The sequence below is a fragment of the Arvicola amphibius genome, chromosome 14 (genome assembly GCF_903992535.2).
Source record: "Arvicola amphibius chromosome 14, mArvAmp1.2, whole genome shotgun sequence".
Lineage (NCBI taxonomy): Eukaryota > Metazoa > Chordata > Mammalia > Rodentia > Cricetidae > Arvicola > Arvicola amphibius.
In genome coordinates this window covers 17507469-17529236 of record NC_052060.1, presented here as the reverse complement: position 1 = coordinate 17529236, position 21768 = coordinate 17507469, and the positions used below count along the sequence as shown (strand labels likewise).

Here is a 21768-nt window from a genome sequence, read left to right as displayed (position 1 = left end):
TTTTAAATCTAAGGTCTTCATACAAGAAAGACATTTTACATGAATCCATCAGTGGCCATATCTATCAGGATCCCAGAAGATTTTACCCACAGGCAACACACAGCACTACACTCTCTAAGAACTAGAGAGGAAACAGAAATGAAGGAATAGAACACACACCCAACAAAGACAAACCTGTAAATCATTAATAGATCTATCATTCCAAGCTCAGATGCCTAGACCCCAGAGTAAAAACACAATTAATAACAGCATAACAATATAATTCTGCTAGAGCCTTGTCATCTTACCACAGCAGGCCCTGAATATCCTAACACATTTGAAGTACAAGTAAAAGAACTTAGGACATGGGCTGGAGAGATGACTCTGCAGTTAAGAGGACTGACTCTTCTTCCAGAGGTCCTGAGTTCAATTCCCAGCAACCACATGGTGACTCACAACCATCTATAATGAGATCTGGTGCCCTCTTCAGGGGTGCAGGTACACATGCAGGCAGAGTATTGTATTCAGAATAATAAATAAATCTTAAATAAATAAATAAATGAACAAACAAACAAATAAATAAATAAATAAATAAATAAATAAATAAATAAATGGACCCATTTGATGCTGTTCTTGGTGGTAATCCCACAGTACCAGCATCTTCAAATTATTGGGATCTCTGCTGCAATTGGGCTACATTTTTACCAATACCATCTTCTTGACTCTCTCATGGTGTCAAGCCTCAATTTATCTGCCTTTAGTCCTGGGCCTTCAGCTACTATCCTGGCTATCCCTTCACCAGTGGCATTTCTTGAACTCCCAGAGTGCCAAACCTCAGCTGTTCCCCATGACATCTTCAAGTCCTGCTGTCAAAACTGTACTACCTGGGTAACTCTTACACTACAAAGTTTGGCTACCAGCAAGAGGCACAACCTTGGCCACCTCTGAAAGACAGCTTTGGTGTGCTGACTGAAAAAAAACACGCTCTGGAAAATTTCATTTCAATGACTCTAGTCTCTGCTTAATCACTGCTAATTTCTCAGTCAAAGAACATCAGTTTTCCCAGTAATGCAAAGGTTTCATTTCAATATTGTTGGTCTCTTGAGTTTTCAGTGCCAAATGATCAGAACCAAAGCATCTTAATTCAAAATAACAAATGGCCCTGGTACTCTTTAAACATCTCTCTGAAACTTTACAACCTATACCTCTATCATTGCTCTGCTCTCAACATTCTTATCACCCAAGCTCCCAGAGAATAGCTTGCTGAGCTCTAAATACTCAATGGCTTTTCTAGCCCAAAGTTCCAAAGTCTTTCCACAGTCCTCCCCAAAATGACACAATTATGTTTGTCACAGCAATATCCCACTATCCTGGTCCTAGTTTGTCTCCGTGTTTCTGTTGCTGGCATGAAACACCATAACATAACCAAAGTAAATTGGAGAGGTAAGGGTTTATTAGACTTATACTTCCACATCACAGTCTGTCACTGAAGGTTGTCAGACAAAATCACAAAAAGAGCAGGAACCTGGAGGCAAGAGCTGATGTAGAGATTATGGATGGTGCGTACTGGTGTGCTATTCTTGTGTATACTGTCACAACTTTTGTGATGTTATATGTTTCTGATAATGTCCAGAAAATGCTGCTCTCTTGTATTTATCCACGGATTATGACTCTTACAATCTTTTGAGAACCACTTCTATGGTTATCCCTGAGTCTCGAGAGGAGGGGTGTGATGTAGATATCTCATTTAGGAATAAGCATTCCACAGTTTCTTATTTTCTCCATATTGACAAGTTATGGGTCTTTGTGTTAATTGTCATCTACTGCGGAACAAAGCATCTCTGGTGAAGCTTTAGAGAGACACCAAATCATTAGGAGTTAATTTGATACCCTTGATAAAGACACCTGCGCGCCTCTTTGGTAGGCAGGCTTCCAAAGAGGAGTCCATGCTATGTATCTAGCCACTGCTTCCAACTCCAGAGTTGCTGGAAAAGCACCAGATCCCCAGCAAGAGTGGGGATCTTGAATTTCATTCCTCAGCAATGTAAGCAGCATTGTGTTTCCTCTAGACTTAAGGAAAATGATCTCTAGGTTATTGACCCATCACCAAACATTAGATTCTTCTAGAGCCTAAGCTATTATGCACATGAACACGGAAGGGTAAAAAAATGCAGAATTCATGGCACCACCATGTTGTCACACACTCTTCTCTCTCTCTCTCTCCTCTCTCTCCTCTCTCTCTCTCTCTCTCTCTCTCTCTCTCTCCTCTCTCTCTCTCTCTCTGTCACAAACACACACAGCTGGTCTTTCTAAATGGAGAAAAGTTTTCCATTAAATCATGAAAAATCAAGGACACCCATGCTTTGGCAACTGATTTTATTACATGGCTTTAGATGGAAGCAAGATGTCTTTGGCAAGGCATAGTAGAAAGTACAGAAGTTTGGAAAAGCATGACAGAGTCAGGTTTATGGCCAGTTGCAGCAATTACAGCTGGTATCAAAGACAAGACCTGCCTGACAGTGCTTCAGGTATGTGATTCCGTGGGAGCAGTGCCAGAAGGCATTTCTGTCATCGGCCACAGGGTACAGGCCATCAGCTTTGCCGGCACAGAATCCACTGCCCTCAGAGCTTCCTCCAGAGCTCCCACTCCCACCCTCGCTCCCACTTCCACTTCCTGGAGGAGAAGTCACTGGCTCAGTAGGCTCAGTCGGCACATCAGGGGCTGTGCAACCTAAAATATACAAACAGAGAGAGTAGAGGGGTGGTCCTGCTATGGCCGTGAACTTCACATCTAAGTAAAGAAAACTAGGTACATTATTGCCAGGAGGGGATGCAATTAGCTGAAGTCTCACAACTGAAGAGACTCAAAGACAATTACATATCAGGGATGAAGAAAAAGTGTGCATCCAGTCCCACTTTCTGTTTTTCTCTCTTTTGCCATCTAAGGCATTCAAGAATTAGCACAAACAGATGGTTTTAAGATCTGAATATTAATACCTCTGAGGAAAAAATCTAGAAACAGTTAGAGAGATTGAGACATTCCCTGAGTTCTGGATAAATAAGAGTACTGGCATAACTTCCTGTTATTTCATCCCAGGAACCTAAGCAAGACATTGAATAACACACACACACACACACACACACACACACACACACACACACACATTAAAAGACAAACACAGAGATTTGTATACTAAAGATAAGCACAATTTCTGCAGACTCTTACAAACCTTGAAGTCCTAAAAATAATTTCCAGATCTCCTGAGTAAATTGGAAGCAGGGGGACCATGGGAGTGGGTTGAGGGGGAAGGGAAAGGCTGGTAGAAGAGTAGAGAAAATGTATAGCTCGATAAAATAAAATAAAAATAAAAATTGTTCCCACACACACCAAAGTTAGGCTGGTTTCCCAAAATTTCATTGGAAGTTGAGATTTAGGAAAGGCCACCTGGGCAAGAACAAGGGAATGGAATGGGAAGAGTTTACCCCATGCAGTGAGGGTGAGCATGCCAAGCCTGCCTTTATATTGATAAAGGGACATTAGAAACACTCCATCTGCATACTCAGGTTGTCACTCACTTGTGGACACACCCAGGGCCTTGTTAAGAGTAGAGGTCAGAGGGAATTTGCCCTGGTCACAGAAAGAGCCAGTGAAGTCATCAAGATCAATGGCCCAGATCATGGCACCTCCAAAATTGTTCTGCTTAAGCCATTGAGTCTGTTTAAAGATAGAAGGTATAAGGTTAATTTGATTTCCTGAGCCTTGGTGCTGTGATGTCAGCAAATCCAAGGAGCTGACCTTACCTTGACATTGAAGCTCCTAATATTGTCATAGCCAACCCACTCGTTGTCTTTATACGCATAGGGCACTTCCTGAGGGGCATCCCAGACTTCAGTGGCTCCATTTTTCAGGAAGGTGCAAATCTTTAAACATCAAGAGATTTCAACCCTTCACATGTTAATTTCATGAAAGAGAGAAAACATTGATTTCTTTCCTTTCTTATCTTCAGTTGGGGCTAACTCAATTTTATGATTCAGTTTTGTTTGTAGTAAAAAAAAATATATTGAGTTGTTTTCATCGTTGCAGTGGTGGCGATGGACCCAGGACATCTACATACTCAATACAGACTCTACCACTGAACTACATCACACCCCTAGTCTTCCCTTTTTAAGGTAGAATCTCTCTGTGCTTTGCTTTGAACTTAGGATCAAACTGCTTCAGCTTCCTAAATGTTCAGATTAAATGAATGACCAACAAAAGCTGGGAATACTTTTTACAAAAAGTCATTGTACAACATGTTACTACTTTGCTTTGTCCTATGCTACTAGAAATTATAGGGCTGTTTGCATTCTAGGTAAATAGTGTACTACTGAGGTATACTCCCAGACTGAGTTATTTATCAATTTCTTACATTTTATCCATATTTTAGTACTAGAATATTGGAATCCATAGTAGAATGACAAATATGTTCATATGGTTTCTTTCTATGCTAATTTAACTGTTCTTAGTAGCATGATCTTTTGCTCGAAGCAATATTATTTGGATTAAATTTAGAAGCTTGTTATCCAAACATATAGCATCAGGAGTTAACTGTTTAATACAAGTAGGTAATAGGCAAAATGAACTTTCAGATCCAGGAGATCATAAACTAAAGGCTATGTACAATGTTGGGTGTGAAATTCACAGAGCACTAGACAGCCAATCTACTGACCTCGTAGTAGGCCCAGAACCCAGCCTCCCTGGTATAGGGTCCAGCAGGGCCTGGACCAGAGGTAGGGGCACCAATTCCATTATTGGAGGGGTTGCTCAGAAGAAAATTGTGTCCATATTCTGGGAATCCAACAATGAGCTTCTCAGCTGGAGCTCCATTGTTCTTCCAGTAATTCATGGCATAATCCTGTAATGCCGGTAGGTTAGGTACAGTACACAAAGAATCAATGGTCAGTATTTAATTATATTAGCTCCCTGTTTTAGCAGGAAAATTATAAGGTGTTTGTAACCAGTGGATTTATTTCTTTATATTTTCTTCTCAAAAACTTTTGATAAAATTATAGTTCATGAGATATGGCCAGTAACTTAAGAAGACCTTTATCTAATTTGGACAGTTGCTGAATTTGTGTAAATTGGGGGCCTTATTTCCATATGGTTTACTTTACCCCCAGTCTGCATTCCTGTAGGGTCTTACCACATTGAGGTAAGCATTGCTGCCAGTGTCAGTAGGATATTTGTAGAGGGGACTATTCTCTCCTGTGTAGCCATCCCAGGAGCCATGGAGGTCATATGTCATGACATGGATTTGATCTAGGTACCTGATAGGTAGTTAAGATTTAAACTTATTTAAACGTTTCTGATAACTGTTTATCACATCTATGCAGACAAAAACACCTATTCCTAAGCAAGTTCACAAACAAGGTCTTTGAGTGCAAGACATTTCTAGCATCACCACAGTGCTTTAATTGTTCCTGCAGAAGTTTAGAATAAGTACATCACTCACTGGGAAAGTTCACGAATCTCATAGCCAGCATCAATGGTGGAAACGCCAGCAGCTACAGCCGCAGTAATCAATAACCTGGGCTTGTTCTCATTAGCCTCCTTCTCAAAAGCTTCACGAATTTCCTATAGAACAAGGCAAGCATATTTGAAGTTAGTTTCAGAGATGTATATATAATGAGTCCATATTTTCACAGCATCTTTCTTCTTTAAAATGCTTTCATCAGATCTAATGGGAGCTCACCAAGGCCAGCTGGACTGGGACTGAAAAAGCATGGGGTAAAACCGGACTCCCTGAACATGGCGGACAATGAGGGCTGCTGAGAAGCCAAGGACAATGGCACTGGGTTTTGATCCTACTGCATGTACTGGCTTTGGAGGGGCCTAGCCTGTTTGGATGCTCACCTTCCTAGACCTGGATGGAGCGGGGAGGACCGTGAACTTCCCACAGGGCAGGGAACCCTGACTGCTCTTCGGACTGGAGAGGGAGGGGGAAGAGAGTGGGGGGAGAGGGAGGGAAATGGGAGGCGGGGAGGAGGCAGGGAGGAGGCGGGAATTTTTAATAAAAAAATAAAAAAATAAAAAATAAAATGCTTTTATCTATTTTGTCTAATTTAGTCTATCAATATCTTAATAATTTAATAGTATAGATAACATTAATTTTAAAAATTACAGCTATACAATATACATGACAGTTGGAAATTTTCTGAAGCTACACTCTCAATGGTGTCCTCTATCTGGTTGTCAGCAGTAGAGAAAGTTGTTTCCATTCACTTTACAACACCAACATATCATTCAATAGAGTACTGAATTAGCAAGTGGGGAAGGGGCAATGTCTGGGTGACAGGTCCAACTCAGTGACAAATGTTAATTCACACGCATTCTGTATGACTCTCGTGTATTTGGAACACTGAGTTGAGCTCTGATAATGGCATTATTTGCGTCACCAGAGAGTATTCCAGGGATACCTCTGAACATTTCTGCATAGGTTATAGTTTAAAAAATAAAATATTTTACTAGAAGAAAAAGAATATAAGCAGATTGTTATGTCTGTCTTCAAATGGTAAACCCAGACACTGCAATGTTGGTGGTTTTATTCTCTGTTACTTCACTGAACAGAACTCCAGTCAATGATTATATGTTATAATTTACAGTAGTCATGTTTCAACTAAGAAAAGATGTGTTATATCTGATCTTTGGAGCTATTCAACAAAAACTAAAGTGAGCCTGTGGAAATATCTCAATGGTTAACGTGGTTACAAGTCAGGCAGAAGGACCTGAGTTCAAGAGCTCAATTCCCACAGAATACACATAAAATGTTTAAGCAAAACAAAGTGGCACAGTTTTATTAATCTTGGTGCTGACAAACCTGAGACAGAAAGATCCTAGGGTTCACTGGCCAACTGGCCTGTACCACTCATTATTTTTAGTGACTGAGAAACTGACTCAAAAATCAAGGTGGACAATGTCTGTGGAATGACACCCCACATACATGTATGCAATATATACATACACACACATAAAATGTTCATGTTCACATGTGTGAGTACAAGCACATGTGAAAACCTCAGTTGCCAGTCTCACCTTCTACCTTCTTTGAGGCAGTTCATTTTGTTCTTTGCTACTGTGCTTGCCAGACTAGCTTGTCCACATGCTTCCAGGAATGCTCCTGTCTCTACCTCCCATCTCTATAGAAACCCTAGGATTACAGATGTGCGTTACTGCATTTGGCCTAATGTGGGCTCTAGAAACTTGAACTCGGGTTCTCATGCTTTGGACAAAAAACATTACCTACCAAAGCATCTCACTAGTCCAAAATTGAAGTTATTATGAAGCCAGTTGATGATCTGATTGTAAACAGATGTTATCCTATCATAACTGATTAATACCAAATAACCAAGCCAAACTATTAATATTATCCAAAAGTGCTCAGACAATAGCTCAGGCTTGTTGCTAACTAACTGTTACACTTAAATTAATCAATAACTCTTATCTCTGTTTAGCCATATGGCTTGGTACCTTTTTTCAGGCCGACATTCTCATCTTGCTTATCTCTGGTGGCTCTCTGTGTCTGGCCTTCCTCTTCCCAAAATTCTACTAGTCTGACTCTCACACTTCCTGCCCAGATATCAGCCAACCAGCTTTTGATTAGCAAATGAGAGTAATAGTGTAGAAAAGGATTGTTCGGCAGCACCTGACACATGAATTGATGAAGAAAATAATTTACATTATTATCTGAAACCCATATTATGGTGAGGTCACTGGAAGGTCAGAAAATGTACAACTTAATTTCACAAGTTTGGTTCATAAATTTTTTTAAAAAAAAAAAACCTTGTCTCCAGCCAAACTGCTAACTAGAAGTGCCAAACAAAACTACAATACTACCTCACCTTAGATTGCCTACGATGAAACTGATCAACCAAGACTACCTTAATTTTTGTGTCCCTCAATTTTACGGACTTTATTTTCCTGGCCTGGAAGAGATTGTAAGACAGGAAAGGATGTGTTTAGTAGGTGCATAGTCTGGACTTTACTCATTTACACGGTGGAAACTACACACCCAGAAGGTGCATGCTAAGATATTCACTCTTGAACGTCAAATACTTCTTCAAAACAGAAACAACTCCAACATGCAACCTACTTTGCTATTCTGTTTTTAAACCTCTAATCACTGCTTCCACTCCCAATGTACAAAAAAAAACAGGTTTTCTTATTGCTTTAAAGGTGTAAAGGGTCAATTTATTAACTACCAATTTCTTTCCCAATTTGACAAACATAATAACTATTGCTTAAGCATTCCATTTATTTTTCCTTAGCAAGTATATACATTTGCTGATGAGCTCAGTAGTGTTTTTTATTGTGACCTCTAGATTGGTATTTATTCAATTATTTGTGGTTATTATTCTTCCTATCTATACCAGCTCCACTACAATAAAATTAGTCTTCAAAATCAGAAAACTAGGATTCCTTTCTACTTCAAACCCAATTCTTACTGATATTTGTTCTTTTTATAAATCTCTGTATATTCTCTTCTTTTTCCAGTGTTAAGGCCACTTAGGGGACCTTGGTCACCTCTTGCTTCACTTACTTCTTTGAACTCCTGCTTTATCCTGCCTCTGCACTCCCAATTCATGATTCATAGTTAATCCAAAAATAACCATTCCAAAATTACAAGTCTTGTCATATTTATTGGTCATGAAATCTTTCAAAGATCTACATTGTCCTTAGGTAAGTTCAGAATTATTTAACAATATAAAAGTCTCCACATGATCTGATTCTTGCCACCTATTTGTTCTCACAGGCTTGAATCTCATTCCTCACTTGCACCCACAAATATATTGTATCATTTCCATCATCACTGAATTGGATAACACCAAGTTCTCTCAATGAAGTCCAACATCACTTTACCTAGAATGCTCCTTGTGTCTTGGCCAACAGCAGAATCAGATAACTCCTCATTTGGTTTTTGGAGTCTGTAGACCGTCATTACATCAGTATTTATCAAAATATGCTACAGTTATTGCTTATGCTTCATTCCTCAGCTATGTGGTCTTTAAAGTCAAGATTCTGCCTTATCCTTGGTTTTGCTTTTAGCAAATAACTGGCACAGAGCCTAAATTCCTCAATAACAGTAGACAGTTTTGAGCAATGACTCAGTAACAGACAGCACAGGTATTTGTGACACTTACTAGCTGTGTGACGGTCAATATACTTACATATTTTCAGTGCCTAAGTTGCTTATCTGTAAAATGAGGACCCTAGTGCTTAGCAAACCTATATAATAGAGTGAATGTTAAGATGAAATGAATTGTTCTGAAAACAGCATATAGAGGAATGTCCAATATATAGTTTGTTCAAGGAGTGCATGGTATCTAAGTACTTTTTCTATGCTAAGATTCCATAATTATCAAGTCATATTTGGTTCTACTATGCAAGCACTCAATTGTCCTTTGAATAGGCTTTGAATTATGGGGATACCACCTCTTCCCACTTTCCTCACCTTCACCAGGACCGTGAAGAGATGCTTGTCCTCAGGAGGGCTCCCACGAGAGCCTGGGTATTCCCAGTCCAGATCCAGTCCATCAAACCCATACTGGCGCAGGAATTTGATGACTGAAGTAATGAAGGTGTTGCGGTTCTGGGAAGTGGAGACCATGGTAGTGAAGCTGAGACAAACCAAAATAAGGCAGAATAAGATTTTGACATTTTTTACACACCAGAATAAAACAATTTACAGTTCAATTTCTTCCTCACTGTCTTTACCCAGGACCTGACTGAGAATTAAAGTACATTCCAGGGTTCTCCTAGTATCTCTTTGCAATTATTACTCTTGCCAGTCACAGTATCTCAGAATCCACATTATCCTAACTTAGATGGGTTTTTTTTTTTTTTGCAAATTGCCTTGTTGTTTTTCATGCCTAACTAACTTAGTTCACAGACAACTCTGTGTCTTCAAATACGCTCCAAGTTCATGTGTATTCAAGTAAGTCTTGTTGGTATACCTGGTCTCCTTTTCCTTTCTCAGAAAGACAGACAAAAGATATACACAACTTTCATCAGTCTTTGTGCCCTCCATATACTTTATGAAGAGGCTTCTTTAGAAGCAAGCAACTAAAACTCAGAGGATTGCATCCCAAAGCATCCATCAAAATTTATTCCTAGGAAAGCCACAATAGAAATTCTAAATTTTTTTAATAAGAATTATTATTTTTCATGGTACTTTATTAAGTTAGACCTTAATGTAATGGAGGTCCTTAATTGCATCTGAAGTTTTGAAATCTAAAAGGACAAGGACCATGCTTGAACTACATCACTTTTAATGAACAATTGCTTTTCTAAAGAGAACTTACGGGGCAGATCCAAAGTTCCAGCCTCCAATGGCCAAGAGGGTTTTCAAATTGCTATTCCTTTAAAGCAAAAAAAAAAAACAGAGAAATGTTTAAATTCGTGGGTTCTGCCATTTAAAACAGCATTGATGTTTATAGTATTGTATCTGCTGAAACTATGCAGAGTAGGGCTGGTGTCATACTGTCTGCTGAAGATTTACTTGAGGTATTTTCTTCCACTACTAAAACTTTATTATCACCATAAATGAGGTCAGAGCCACTCAGCGAAATCAGATCTATACAACTCTTCAGTCTTATTGTCTTGTACTAACAGTACTTGTACTAGATATAACTTAAAAGCATAATTACCTCCTTGCTGTTTCATCAGATAAGGTGTTGAATAATGCTAAAGTGTAATCACTTTAGTATACACTATAATAATTAATATAAGTTAATTGACTTGACTTTACAAACATAGATGGGAATAGTGGTGATGAAATGTCTGAATCATAAGAATTAAGTGCAAGGGTAGTGAGAGGACATGAAAACTCTAGCTTTATTTTCCTTTCCCCAAGTTTCTGACAATATTACTTTAGGGCAATGGTTCTCAACCTTCCTAATGCTGTGACCCTTTAATACAATTCCTCATGTTGGGATGATAGCCAAACATAAAATTATTTCATTGGTACTTCATAGCTGAAGTATTGGTATTATAAACTGTAATGAAAATATCTTATATTTCTAATTGCTTCAAGAATGCTCCTCCATTTATGGTGGAAGTGAAAACTTGTACAACTACTTTGGGAAACAGTATGGGGATTTCTCAGAATATAAGGAAATAATCTAGCTCAGGACCCAGCAATACCGTTGTTTGGTGTATACCCAAAGGATGCTCAACCATACCACAAGAACATGTGATCAACTGTGTTCAAAGCATAACTATTCATAATAACCAGAACCTGTAAACAAACTAGCTACCCCTCAACTGAAGAATGGATAAAGATGAGTTACATTTACTCAATGGAGTACTGCACAAAAGTTAAAAATAATGACATCTTGAATTTTTGAACAAATGGGTGGATCTAGAAAAAGTCCTATTGAGTGAGGTAAACCAGGCCCAGAAAGACAAATGTAATATGCACTCACTAAATAAGTGTTTTTTAGACAGAAAGCAAAGAAAAACCAGCCTGCAGTCCATAACCCCAGAAAACCTAGACAACAAAGGGGACCACCAAGAGAGAAATACAAGGATCTGTATAGAAGGAGAAAAGGCAAGATCTCCTAAATAACTTGGTCGCATGGAGGTCATGGGAGAGGGTAGAAGTTTGGGAGAAAATGAAGGGAGTGAGGAAAAATGTATAGCTCAAGAAAAACAATGAAAAGGAAACCCCTATGAAAGGGTTGTTCAACCATCAAAGGAATAGCAACCCACAGGTTGAGATCCTCTGTTTTAGGGTGAAGACAGACATTTTTATCAAGAGACCCGTGCAATTTTGATGCAAATAATCAATTACTGGAGAAGAGGCTCGGCCATTATGAGCGCATGTTGCTAATGTAGCGAATTAAAGTTTAATTTGCAAGGACTCATATCAGGTGGCTCCCAACTTAACTATCTGTAATTCCAACTCCTGGGGATCCAATGTCAACTTTTGGACTCCCAAATACACGTGAACTCTGTTACACACAGACACATCCTGGGACGGAGAATAAAATATGTTTTGTGGGCAGGTTAACGTTGAAGATGGGAGTGGGAAAATCATGTAAGAGAGATGTGGGGTAGAGAGGGAGCATGTGGGAAGAAACAGCTGTGTTGCAAAATATTTGATTACTCTGTGTAAAGATATGTCACTGTGAATGGTTTAATATAAAGCTACATGACCAATAACTAGGCAGAATTTTCAGGGCAGAAAGAACATTGGGAAGAAGGGTGGAATTTCGAGCCAGACACAGAGGAAGTAGGTGATGAGGGAGATAAGGTAACAAGCCATGAGCTATGCAGCAGCATATAAGTTAATAGAAATGGTTAGCTTAAGTTCTAAGAGCTAGTTAGAAACAAGCCTAAGCTTTTGGCCAAGCTTTTTAATTAATAATTCTCAGTTTTGGTTCCTGAAGAGCTGGCTGCTAAGACAGAAAAGGCAAATTACAAATGTTTCCACATGTCTGAGCATGTATTTCCAAAAAAAAAACTAATAAAGCTTTAAAAATAGGTTCCAAACACACACACCACACACAAAATAGAGAACAAACATGGCTTTGTAACCCCACAGTCTCTCACATAAGATGCATCTCCTGGCCACAGCCTGTGACCTTGAACTCCCAGCTTGCCATGAACTAGCTGTGTAGCAGTTTAAAAATTTTGGTTCATGCAGACAAAAAGGTAATAGATACAGAATAAAGCAGGTTCTTACAGGGAAAAAAACTCTAAACAGGCTACAGTGTGTTATAAAATATGCATAGGGTTAAGAAAAAAAGAAAATGGGTATAGACAGTCATAGAAAAAGGAAGTTGTTTATAAATAATAAAAAATGATTAATCACATAGAGACTGCAAATTCACGGGGATTCTGAATCCAGTATGGTGTTGTATTGACATTAACTTTTCTGATTGAGCAAAAAATACCTACTGAGAGACATTGACTATATAAACTACTAAACTGAACCCATGTATATATTTTTAAAATGGCTTAACTTCAAAATGGATGTCAAAATTATATGTTACATTAAGGAAGAGGTTATGTTTTTGTATCCACAAAAAATGAAAAGGTATAGGATCATTCAAGGTTGATAGAAATTATATTTGATCAGGAAAGAACCCCTGAAAGTCCTTGTTACAGACATAAAGAAATAAACCTAAAATAACAAGACAGGTGACATATATTTTATGCGCTCCAACATGAACAAGAAAAACATTTTTGACTTGCTTGTATATAATGCACAGTCCAAACTTCTGTTAATGCAGATATGTATGTTAACTTTAAAAAATTATGTTTTCAGAGCAAGAAATGGGATTGGTGTATTTTTGTCATTCTGTGGGTTATGGATGTTTGTCAATGTTTAGAAGTATTGGTTAAATATGTTGTGATTGGTCATAGGAAAAAAACTGAAAAAAAGGAGATTAGATTCAGGGATCTCTTTAAGAAGAGAAAAATGGGATCTATACTATAAATATAATAAAAGGGTGATTTATTGAATCTATTTTGAAGACCCTCCAGTCTTACATATTTCATATTGTATGGGTTTTTGTATACAGATACAAATCTAAAGCCATTTTTCTGGAAATATGCCACATATATGTTTCTCCTCTTCTTTAAGATATCATGTTTATGCAGATCATTTAACAACCTAATGTAAATGTATAGTCCTTGAAAGTTATTATTACAAATTATTTTGGTAAATAAATGAATGTCGGTTAATAGTCACCCATAACAATCAACCATGTAGCCATGTTAAGTATGTTTTCAAAGTAAAACAGAGATAGGCTTTAAATAGACAGATGGTCTTCAAACACTTCAAAGACCTACAGTCTATGGCATTTAAACTATTTTTGTTAATGTAGGACTTTTCATGACAGTGAGACACATCTGCTCTTGGAAGCACCAGTTTACTTGAGAGAAGAAAAATGACATCAAAGAAATGCCATATAGAGTTTGCTTTCAATATGGCAAAACTAACCATTTGGACAAGAAACTACTCTTAGCCTTGACTACTGACAATATGCTGTACAAACTGAATAAGTAGGATACAAAGAAAAAAGCAATGTCAAACTTTGGCCAAGATAAGACAAGGCAGCCCTTCAAAATTCCTGCATCATAGAAAGTCTGCCAAATATTCTAGATATGTATGCAAATATTAGATGCCGCCACTGCTGCAGAATTTGGGTGACGATCCAGTAGCCAGTTTTTCTCTGTTATTTCTATGTTTTTTGAAAATTATATCCTTCTGGATATTTGATAGAGTTGAAGACTGGTTAGTTAGAGTTACACTTTTCCTTAGTTATGATGGAAGGTAAATTACATACAAATTTTTGTACTTACCAAATAGGATAAATAATAGAATAATTCTTTAAAATTACCAAATGCATATGGAATGGACATTGTGAATGGAATTTTTACCTGATAATTATTCTTATTGTATATAGTTATACCATCTGAGAGTTAAAACCTTTACTTTTCCATTAGAAAAATGGAGGAAATGTTGTGAGATATGTGTAAAGATATGTCACTATGCTGGGTTATTAAAAAGCTAAATGGCCAACAGCTAGGCAGAATTTTCAAGGAAGAGAGAATGCATGGATAAAGAAGGGCAGAGTTAAATGCCAGACACAGAGTAAAAAGGTCATGTACATGAGTTAACAATCCAAGAGCCATGTGGCAACATGCAAATTGATAGAAATGGGTTAATTTAAGTTCTAGGATCTAGTTAGAAACCAGCCTAAGCTATTGAGTGAGCTTTCATAATTAATAAAGCCTCCATGTCCTGCATTGGGACCTGACTGGTAGGAAAGAAAAAGTCCCAAGTACACAGTTAGAATGGGAAGGGGAATTTGGGGTTGTTGAGTGGAAACCTAATAAAATGAAAATTTCCTCAAATCTATAAAAAATGACCCTTATAAGGATTACTAATAATGGGGGATATGATATCTCAACTGTTCACCACTTTTAGCCAGGTAAGTTATTCATTTAACTGAGTTGTTGGCCAAGGGTATCCCTTGGAAATTCCCAAATGCCCCCAGGATTTTGCTAAAACAAAAGGCCACTCTCCACAAACTGACAGTGGGGACCCATTGCCAAAGAAAATATCCACACAACTCATTGAACATGGAGAAGTTGAGCTGGTGCCCACATGTAGCCTTCAACCCTGTGTCCTAGTCCCTTTGGTGTGGGAAAGTACTTTGCAGGCTACTGAAACACATACATGGACACCAACCCAGGCACAAAATCTTTGACCTACAATCTGTCCTGCTACAAAATATGCTAGGACAATGGTGACACAGAACTTCTGCGAGAAGCCAACCAATGTCTGATCTGACCTAAGGCCCACTCCACAAAAAGGAACTCATGCCTGACACTTCTAGGGTAGCCAAGAACCAGAACTAGTGAATAGATATCCTGAAGAACTAGGGTGAAACAAAACACTACTGAACTATAAATAAAGAAATAAATACAAATAAAATGACTCCTAATAGTATTCTTCTATAGTCATAGACCAGTGCCTTATCCAATCATCATCAAAAAGACTTCTTCTGACAGCAGATGGGAACAGAGTCAGAGACCCACAGTCAGATATTATATATTGAGAGAGTGTAACTGAGAGGTCTCCATCAAGACCCTCCCCTCTGAGCTCACAGAATCCTGCCAAACAAGAGGCAGATTCTTTTTGGTTTTGTTTTGTCTTTTAAACAGAGTTTTTCTATGTAGCTTTGGCTATCCTGTAGTTATTCTGTAGTCCATGCTGGTCTTGAACTCACAGAGATCTGTCTGAATCTGCCTCCTGACGCCTGGGATTAAAGGCATGTGCTGTCACCACCAAGCTGGCAGAAAGTTCTAAGATCAAGAGGAGGTAGAGGACACCAGGAGACCAAGGACTTCTGAATCAACTAAACAAGCAACATATAAGCTCATAGAGACAGAAACAGCAATCACATGGCCTACAGTGGTCAGGAACAAGTTCTCTTCATATATATTATAACTATTAGTTTAGGATATTATGGTACTCCTCATTATGAAAGCAAGTGGATCTGTGATTCTGGAGACTGTGCTTTGTACTCTTTCCTACTTTGGGTTTTCCATGTCCAACTTCAATATGATAGTCTTATCTTATTCTTGTCATGTTTAATTATTATCTCTTAAAATTCTTTTCTAATAAAAGACAGAAAGAGAGTAGACCTTTTGGGAAAGGGAAGTAGGGAAGAATTGGAGGAGAAGAGAAAGGGAAAACTGTAATCTTGATATATTGTATAAGAGAATCTATCTTCAATAAAAAATATCATTTTATATATATATATAATATGTAATCATATATATAATCTCTATGATGGGGTATGTTTCGCATATGATTTGTCTAAAAGTCTTTAGTGTATGTTGTCACTCACTCCCTTATTCTCCTCCTTATTGGTCACAATCTTCCCTCCAAGAAATTAATCTTCCTATTCTATTTCCTTGTATCTCTTTATAAAACTTATATTCTGTTTCTGTTTTGAAAGAGTATATCCTTCTGGGCCGGATCCCTTTTAATTATAAATCGCTCTGTGGTTATTCAGATGAATAGCATATGCAAAGCTTAAAGTCAAACATCCACATATACGAAAAAAATATGTGATGATTATCCTTTGGGTCTGGGTTACCTTGCTCAGGATGATGGTTTCTAACTCCATCCATTTACCTGAAAATTTCATTTTTCTTGACAGTTGAATAATATTATATTGTATAAATGTGTCATGTTTTCATTATCTACTGATCAGCTGATGGACAACCAGGCTGTTACCAATTTCTGGCTATTATGAATAGTACAGCAGTGACCATGGATAAGCAAGTATCTCTATAGTAAGAGGTAGAATACATTGAATATATAACCATGAGTGATGGACTGGATCTTGAAGTAGATTGATTTTCAGGTTAATAAAGAAGAGAAAATATCTGCAAACTACTTATCTTGCTAGGGATGCTATCCCTAGCATCCCTATATACCAAGAACTCATCTCAATAGCAAGGAAACAACATAATTGTAAAAGGGAGAAGATCTTGAGTAGACGTTTCAAAAAATAATTTAAATGTCCTAAAGATATATAAAAATAGTTGCCCCATTAGTCATAAGAGAAATCCAAACTAAAACATTATTGAGAGTGGATTTTATCAAAAATTGAATAGATAAGCCATATTGTCAGTAATAGCATTTTAATATTTATTGCAGCATTATTCTTAGTTATTTAAGGTACATAATCACTGCAAATGTCTAGAAAAGAATGAAACTTTGAAAATCATGTGCTATGATATGTAATTAATTATGTTATTCCATCTTTAAAAGAATAAAATCTGCCATTTGGAACAAAATTTTTAACTTTGAAGATATGTTAGCTAAAATAAACAAGGCACAGATTAACAAATAATACAAGATCTCACTTATAAGCTTATAAGCAGAATCTAAAATATTTGAACTCAGAGAAGTAGATTGCAGTATTTTATTTTTTGCTTTCATTGAAAATAGATTACTTTCTCATATAATATACCCTGATTATTATTTCTCCCCCATCAACAAATCCCACTCCTCTACCTTTACTCTTCTCTCTGTATTCACTCCATTTCTGACTATTATTAGAAAAGAATAGGCTTCTAAAGGATAGCTAAAGATGACAAAATAAAATATAATAAAATGAAGCAAAAACTATGATTCTGAAGTCATAATGTTCAAGCACATGAAAAAAGATTTAAAAGGTGTTCGTCAGCAATACAAACTTTGAGTGAGGTAGAAAGAATGAGTTCAGAGCTTATCTCTACAACATAGGGCCTACAATTCATAGCACTGTATCATAATTTGAAAACCATTTGTATCAACAAGAAATCAAAAAAACCTGTCTGTCCACAGGTTATTGGTCCTGACAATAATGCCTTTATGACTTTCATCATGTGGACCAGGCCATAAATCAAACAGGGAAATATCACAGAAGAGGAGGTAGAAAGAAGCAGAGACGGTGAACTACACTAAAAGTGTTTTCCAGAAACAACAGGGAAGTTGCACATATGAATACCCTTCACTGCAGGTGGAGCAGCCTGCACAAGACATCCAAGATCTCAAGCCAGACTAAATACCACCATGTAAAGGGAAGGTGGGCATAAGGTCACATGTCTAGCTGAGGCACTGGTGCCAAATGATAGGTTCTGGGAGAGTTGTAGGACTCCTTGTGGGTAAACAATGTTCCAATGGATTCCCACACACTCAAGAATATATGGACAGCACAAATTAGACTATGTGAGTTTAAAACAAAGATGAGGACACTAAAATTGTATAGGTAGAGAAAGAGAGGAATATTGAGAAGGTAGTGATACGATTTGAATACATTAGACAAATTCTAAAAAATAATTTTTAAAAGTATAAGATGATAGATAGATAGATAGATAGATAGATGGATGGATGGATAGATAGATAATAGATACATAGATAGATAGATACATAGATAGATACATAGATAGATGATAGATAGATAGATAATAGATACATAGATAGATACATAGATAGATGATAGATAGATAGATAGATAGATAGATAGATAGATAGATAGATGATAGATAATAAGTAGATAGATAGATAGATAGATAGATAGATGATAGATAGATAATAAGTAGATAGATAGATAGATAGATAGATAGATAGATAGATAGATAGATAGATAGATAGATAGATAGATAGATAGATGATAGATAGATACATACATACATACATACATAGAGAGATACATAGATACATAAAAATAGACAGACATACATAGATACATAGATACATAGATAGGTAGACTTGGCAACAACTTGTCCAAATGATACTGTTTTAGATATTTACCCCTTCCTTTTACCTGTTTTTGAGGCCATTGAAAGCTTTGTAGAAGTCTACATCATTCCATTCTATGGTGGTGATCTCATTGTTCTGCATCCCAGCAAAAGCATAGATCAGGTGAGTACACAGGCAAGGGTCAATGTTATCAGGTGTGAAACGACCCAGGTCTGGCCGATACTGGGCCCAGTTGGAGAAGTAGCATACCAGTTTGTAGGCAGACCCTGTAGTGGTCAAAAATAAGGATAATGGTCCAGTATAGATATCACTGAACTATGATGAACGTTTGGGCTTTGCTTATGCCCCCATCCACCGACCTCGTAAGCCTAATCTCCAGATGGAGGTGACTAGTTGAGCACTCCGACAGCTAAGTTAAAAAATTGTATGTATTCTCTTTGAGGGTTTGAAAAACCTTAGACTTCTAAGAAGGAATACTCAGTTCTTCGAGTCCAGTGGTCCCATGAAGCTCGGTGAGTGAGAATTTAAGAACCCTTAGGTAGTCAAGCTATACAGGATAGTAGTAATAACTGAGCTAAATGTCTACTCCTCCACAAAGCAAACCAATCTCTCCATATTATGTTTTATGTTTGTTTTATTTCACAAATAGAGTAACACTGGGGTGTTGCTAGATATTTGTACACTGTCTAAAGTTGTGTCACTGTGATTGTTTTAATAAAAATTCTGAATGGCCAAAAACTAGACAGGAAAGGAAAGGCAGGAATTCTGGACAGAAGGAGAAACTCAGGCAATTAAAATCTACCTGCAAGAGTGGTGCCAGTGAGTTGAGGAATAGGTCAGGCATACAAAAGGGGAGACAGGTAAAAGCTGTATAGTAGAGTGTAGATTAATAAAAACAGGTTAATCTAAGTTATTAAGTTAGTTGGTAACAAGCCTAAGATAAAAGACAAGCTCACATAATTAATAATAAGTCTCAGTGTCATTATTGGGGAGCTGGTGGTCCCACAAAGAAAGAAGTCTGACTTCAACAGGGTATATTTTTAATTATATTAATCAGACAATTGCTTTATGTAAATTTGGGTGTTTGAGTTTTATGTTATCTAATCATTTTGTAAACAATAAAACATGGGATGTGACTTACCCAGATAAGCATTCAGCAGAAGGGCCAGACCTAGTGAGAGAAAATACACATTTGTTCTGAAGCAGCTGTCTGAATCCTCTCAGATGTGTTCTGACTTGTGTAAAAGTGCGATCTTTTCAGTGAGCATTCTTTGATCTACAGTTTACCAGTTTGTCAAAAATACCCATTATCCTTTTCTCCATTCTTGGACATAATTTTTGGGAGTATGAAGTCTACTATCTACAAAGCAGGGCTGACTGAAATTGCTCCAAAGACACTGCACTCAGTGACCGTGCATCAGATGTGTCTCATTTCCAGAGCTGATATGAGTTCAAGACTTTATAACAGACAAGAAATCCTCCACAGCAGTGAGTCGAGCAGCAGGAATATGTTAGAAGCATCTTCAGAGAAGTTTTGCTAGAGAACGTATGATGCAAGCCTCCAGAAGCTTCTCCTTGGCTTCAATAGAGCACTTTCTTTTAGGCATCATCTCACTCTACAGCCCAATCTGGCCTTGACATGGAGAACCTCCTGCCTGTGCCACCTGAGTACTGGAACCACAAGCTTGAACCACTATCAAGAGAAGTGGGCCACTGCTTCTTTTATACATTGGGCTTCGGTATCCCTTTGAAAAGTCTTTGAAGAAAAATAGTTTCTAAAGCACAAATTAAAGCAGATAGCAAGCTTTAGATGTGAACTGGGAGTAAACAACTACTTAATCCACAACTTGGATTGAATGTCTCAGAGGGACACCTATGTCATCATCCCCTAACCAATACTATAAAGGATAAATAAGAAATAATCCTGCAGAAAGCAGAGCAAAGACAACTTGCATGGCTCTATGTGGATTTTACCTCCAAAGGTAAAAGCATTTAAGACATGTGGTGCAGGAATATTAGTGAATAAAATGAATGACTGGATGGGACAGGAAAGAGAAAGACAAATATTGAAAAATCAGTGAGACTTGTTTTTGTGGCCATGCCAGTGGCATGAGCTTTGAGAACAAGAGAAAGACTGATTGCATAAGGGGAAAAACACTTGCAGAGAGAAGAAAGGAAGGAAAGTATAGAGATGTAGTGTAGTGACTGTTTCATGGTTGCTAGAGCCTGAGAAAGACAGACACAGGCAAGACTACAGACTCACCAGCAACAAGAAAGAGCTTGGCCATGGTGCCTTCAGTACTGCTCAAACAGGCCATGAATGGCTTGTTTTTCTACCATCTGAGTGCCTACTTGTCACAAGGATCTCTCAATGGACAGTGTTTATCCAAGATGTGGACATGACTAATCATTAAATTCACAGCTCTCCTCAGCAGATTTGGTTGCTTAATTCTGTCATCAATGTCATCCCCTTTCCTTCCCCCTGTCAAATGAATAGCACCATGTCTCCTTAGGAAGGGCATGTAGGACATCCATTAAATGTGACCTTTAGACTTAATACCTTTTTTGGCACTTCCCAGCGTGGACAAACACCTGTTCATATACTGAAGTTAAGTTTCATTTTGTGGACATTTTGTACCTGGCACAAAAAAGAATCTTATTGCAAAGTAAACACTGAAAATCTTTGGAAATTATTGCTGTTTTTAAAATCTCTATTTTCTGGAACTTCCACATGTAAAATGTATGGTAAGTACCTGAAGAACTTTCCCTCCTTTGCAGATGCTTCCTAAATATTCTGCCCATATCTGTTCTTAGGACTGACTTCCAGTTATAATTATGAGGATAATTGGTTTAAGACTCTATGGATTCAAAATTAATTCTGATTGACCAATCTTTGTCAATTTCTTCTTTAGCCAAGATGTATCCACTAGTCCTAAAAATGACACTAATTTATAGTTATAAATATATAGGCAGTTTG

The 21768-nt window shown here is 37.6% G+C and overlaps 1 protein-coding gene across 1 annotated transcript; it reads right to left on the bottom strand.

Moving 5' to 3' along the window:
• Positions 1 to 2444: 2444 nt before the first annotated feature.
• On the bottom strand, positions 2445 to 21079 carry LOC119800956 (acidic mammalian chitinase). The gene is made up of 11 exons (XM_038311341.1): positions 21055 to 21079; positions 19933 to 19962; positions 18856 to 19057; positions 10318 to 10374; positions 9468 to 9633; positions 5472 to 5593; positions 5163 to 5286; positions 4689 to 4874; positions 3781 to 3900; positions 3556 to 3694; positions 2445 to 2710 (listed from the first exon to the last, which is right to left on the bottom strand). Exons 1-11 carry the CDS (start codon positions 21077 to 21079, stop codon positions 2445 to 2447), a joined length of 1437 nt encoding a protein of 478 aa, XP_038167269.1.
• Positions 21080 to 21768: the final 689 nt, after the last annotated feature.

Excerpts from the sequence above, each read along its gene's own strand:
- LOC119800956 (XM_038311341.1), bottom strand. The coding sequence starts at position 21,079 with ATGGCCAAGCTCTTTCTTGTTGCTG. Across the intron at positions 19,963-21,054 it reads CAAGCTCTTTCTTGTTGCTG|GTCTGGCCCTTCTGCTGAAT; the intron begins GTGAGTCTGTAG and ends TTCTCTCACTAG. Across the intron at positions 4,875-5,162 it reads GCAATGCTTACCTCAATGTG|GATTATGCCATGAATTACTG; the intron begins GTAAGACCCTAC and ends CCGGCATTACAG.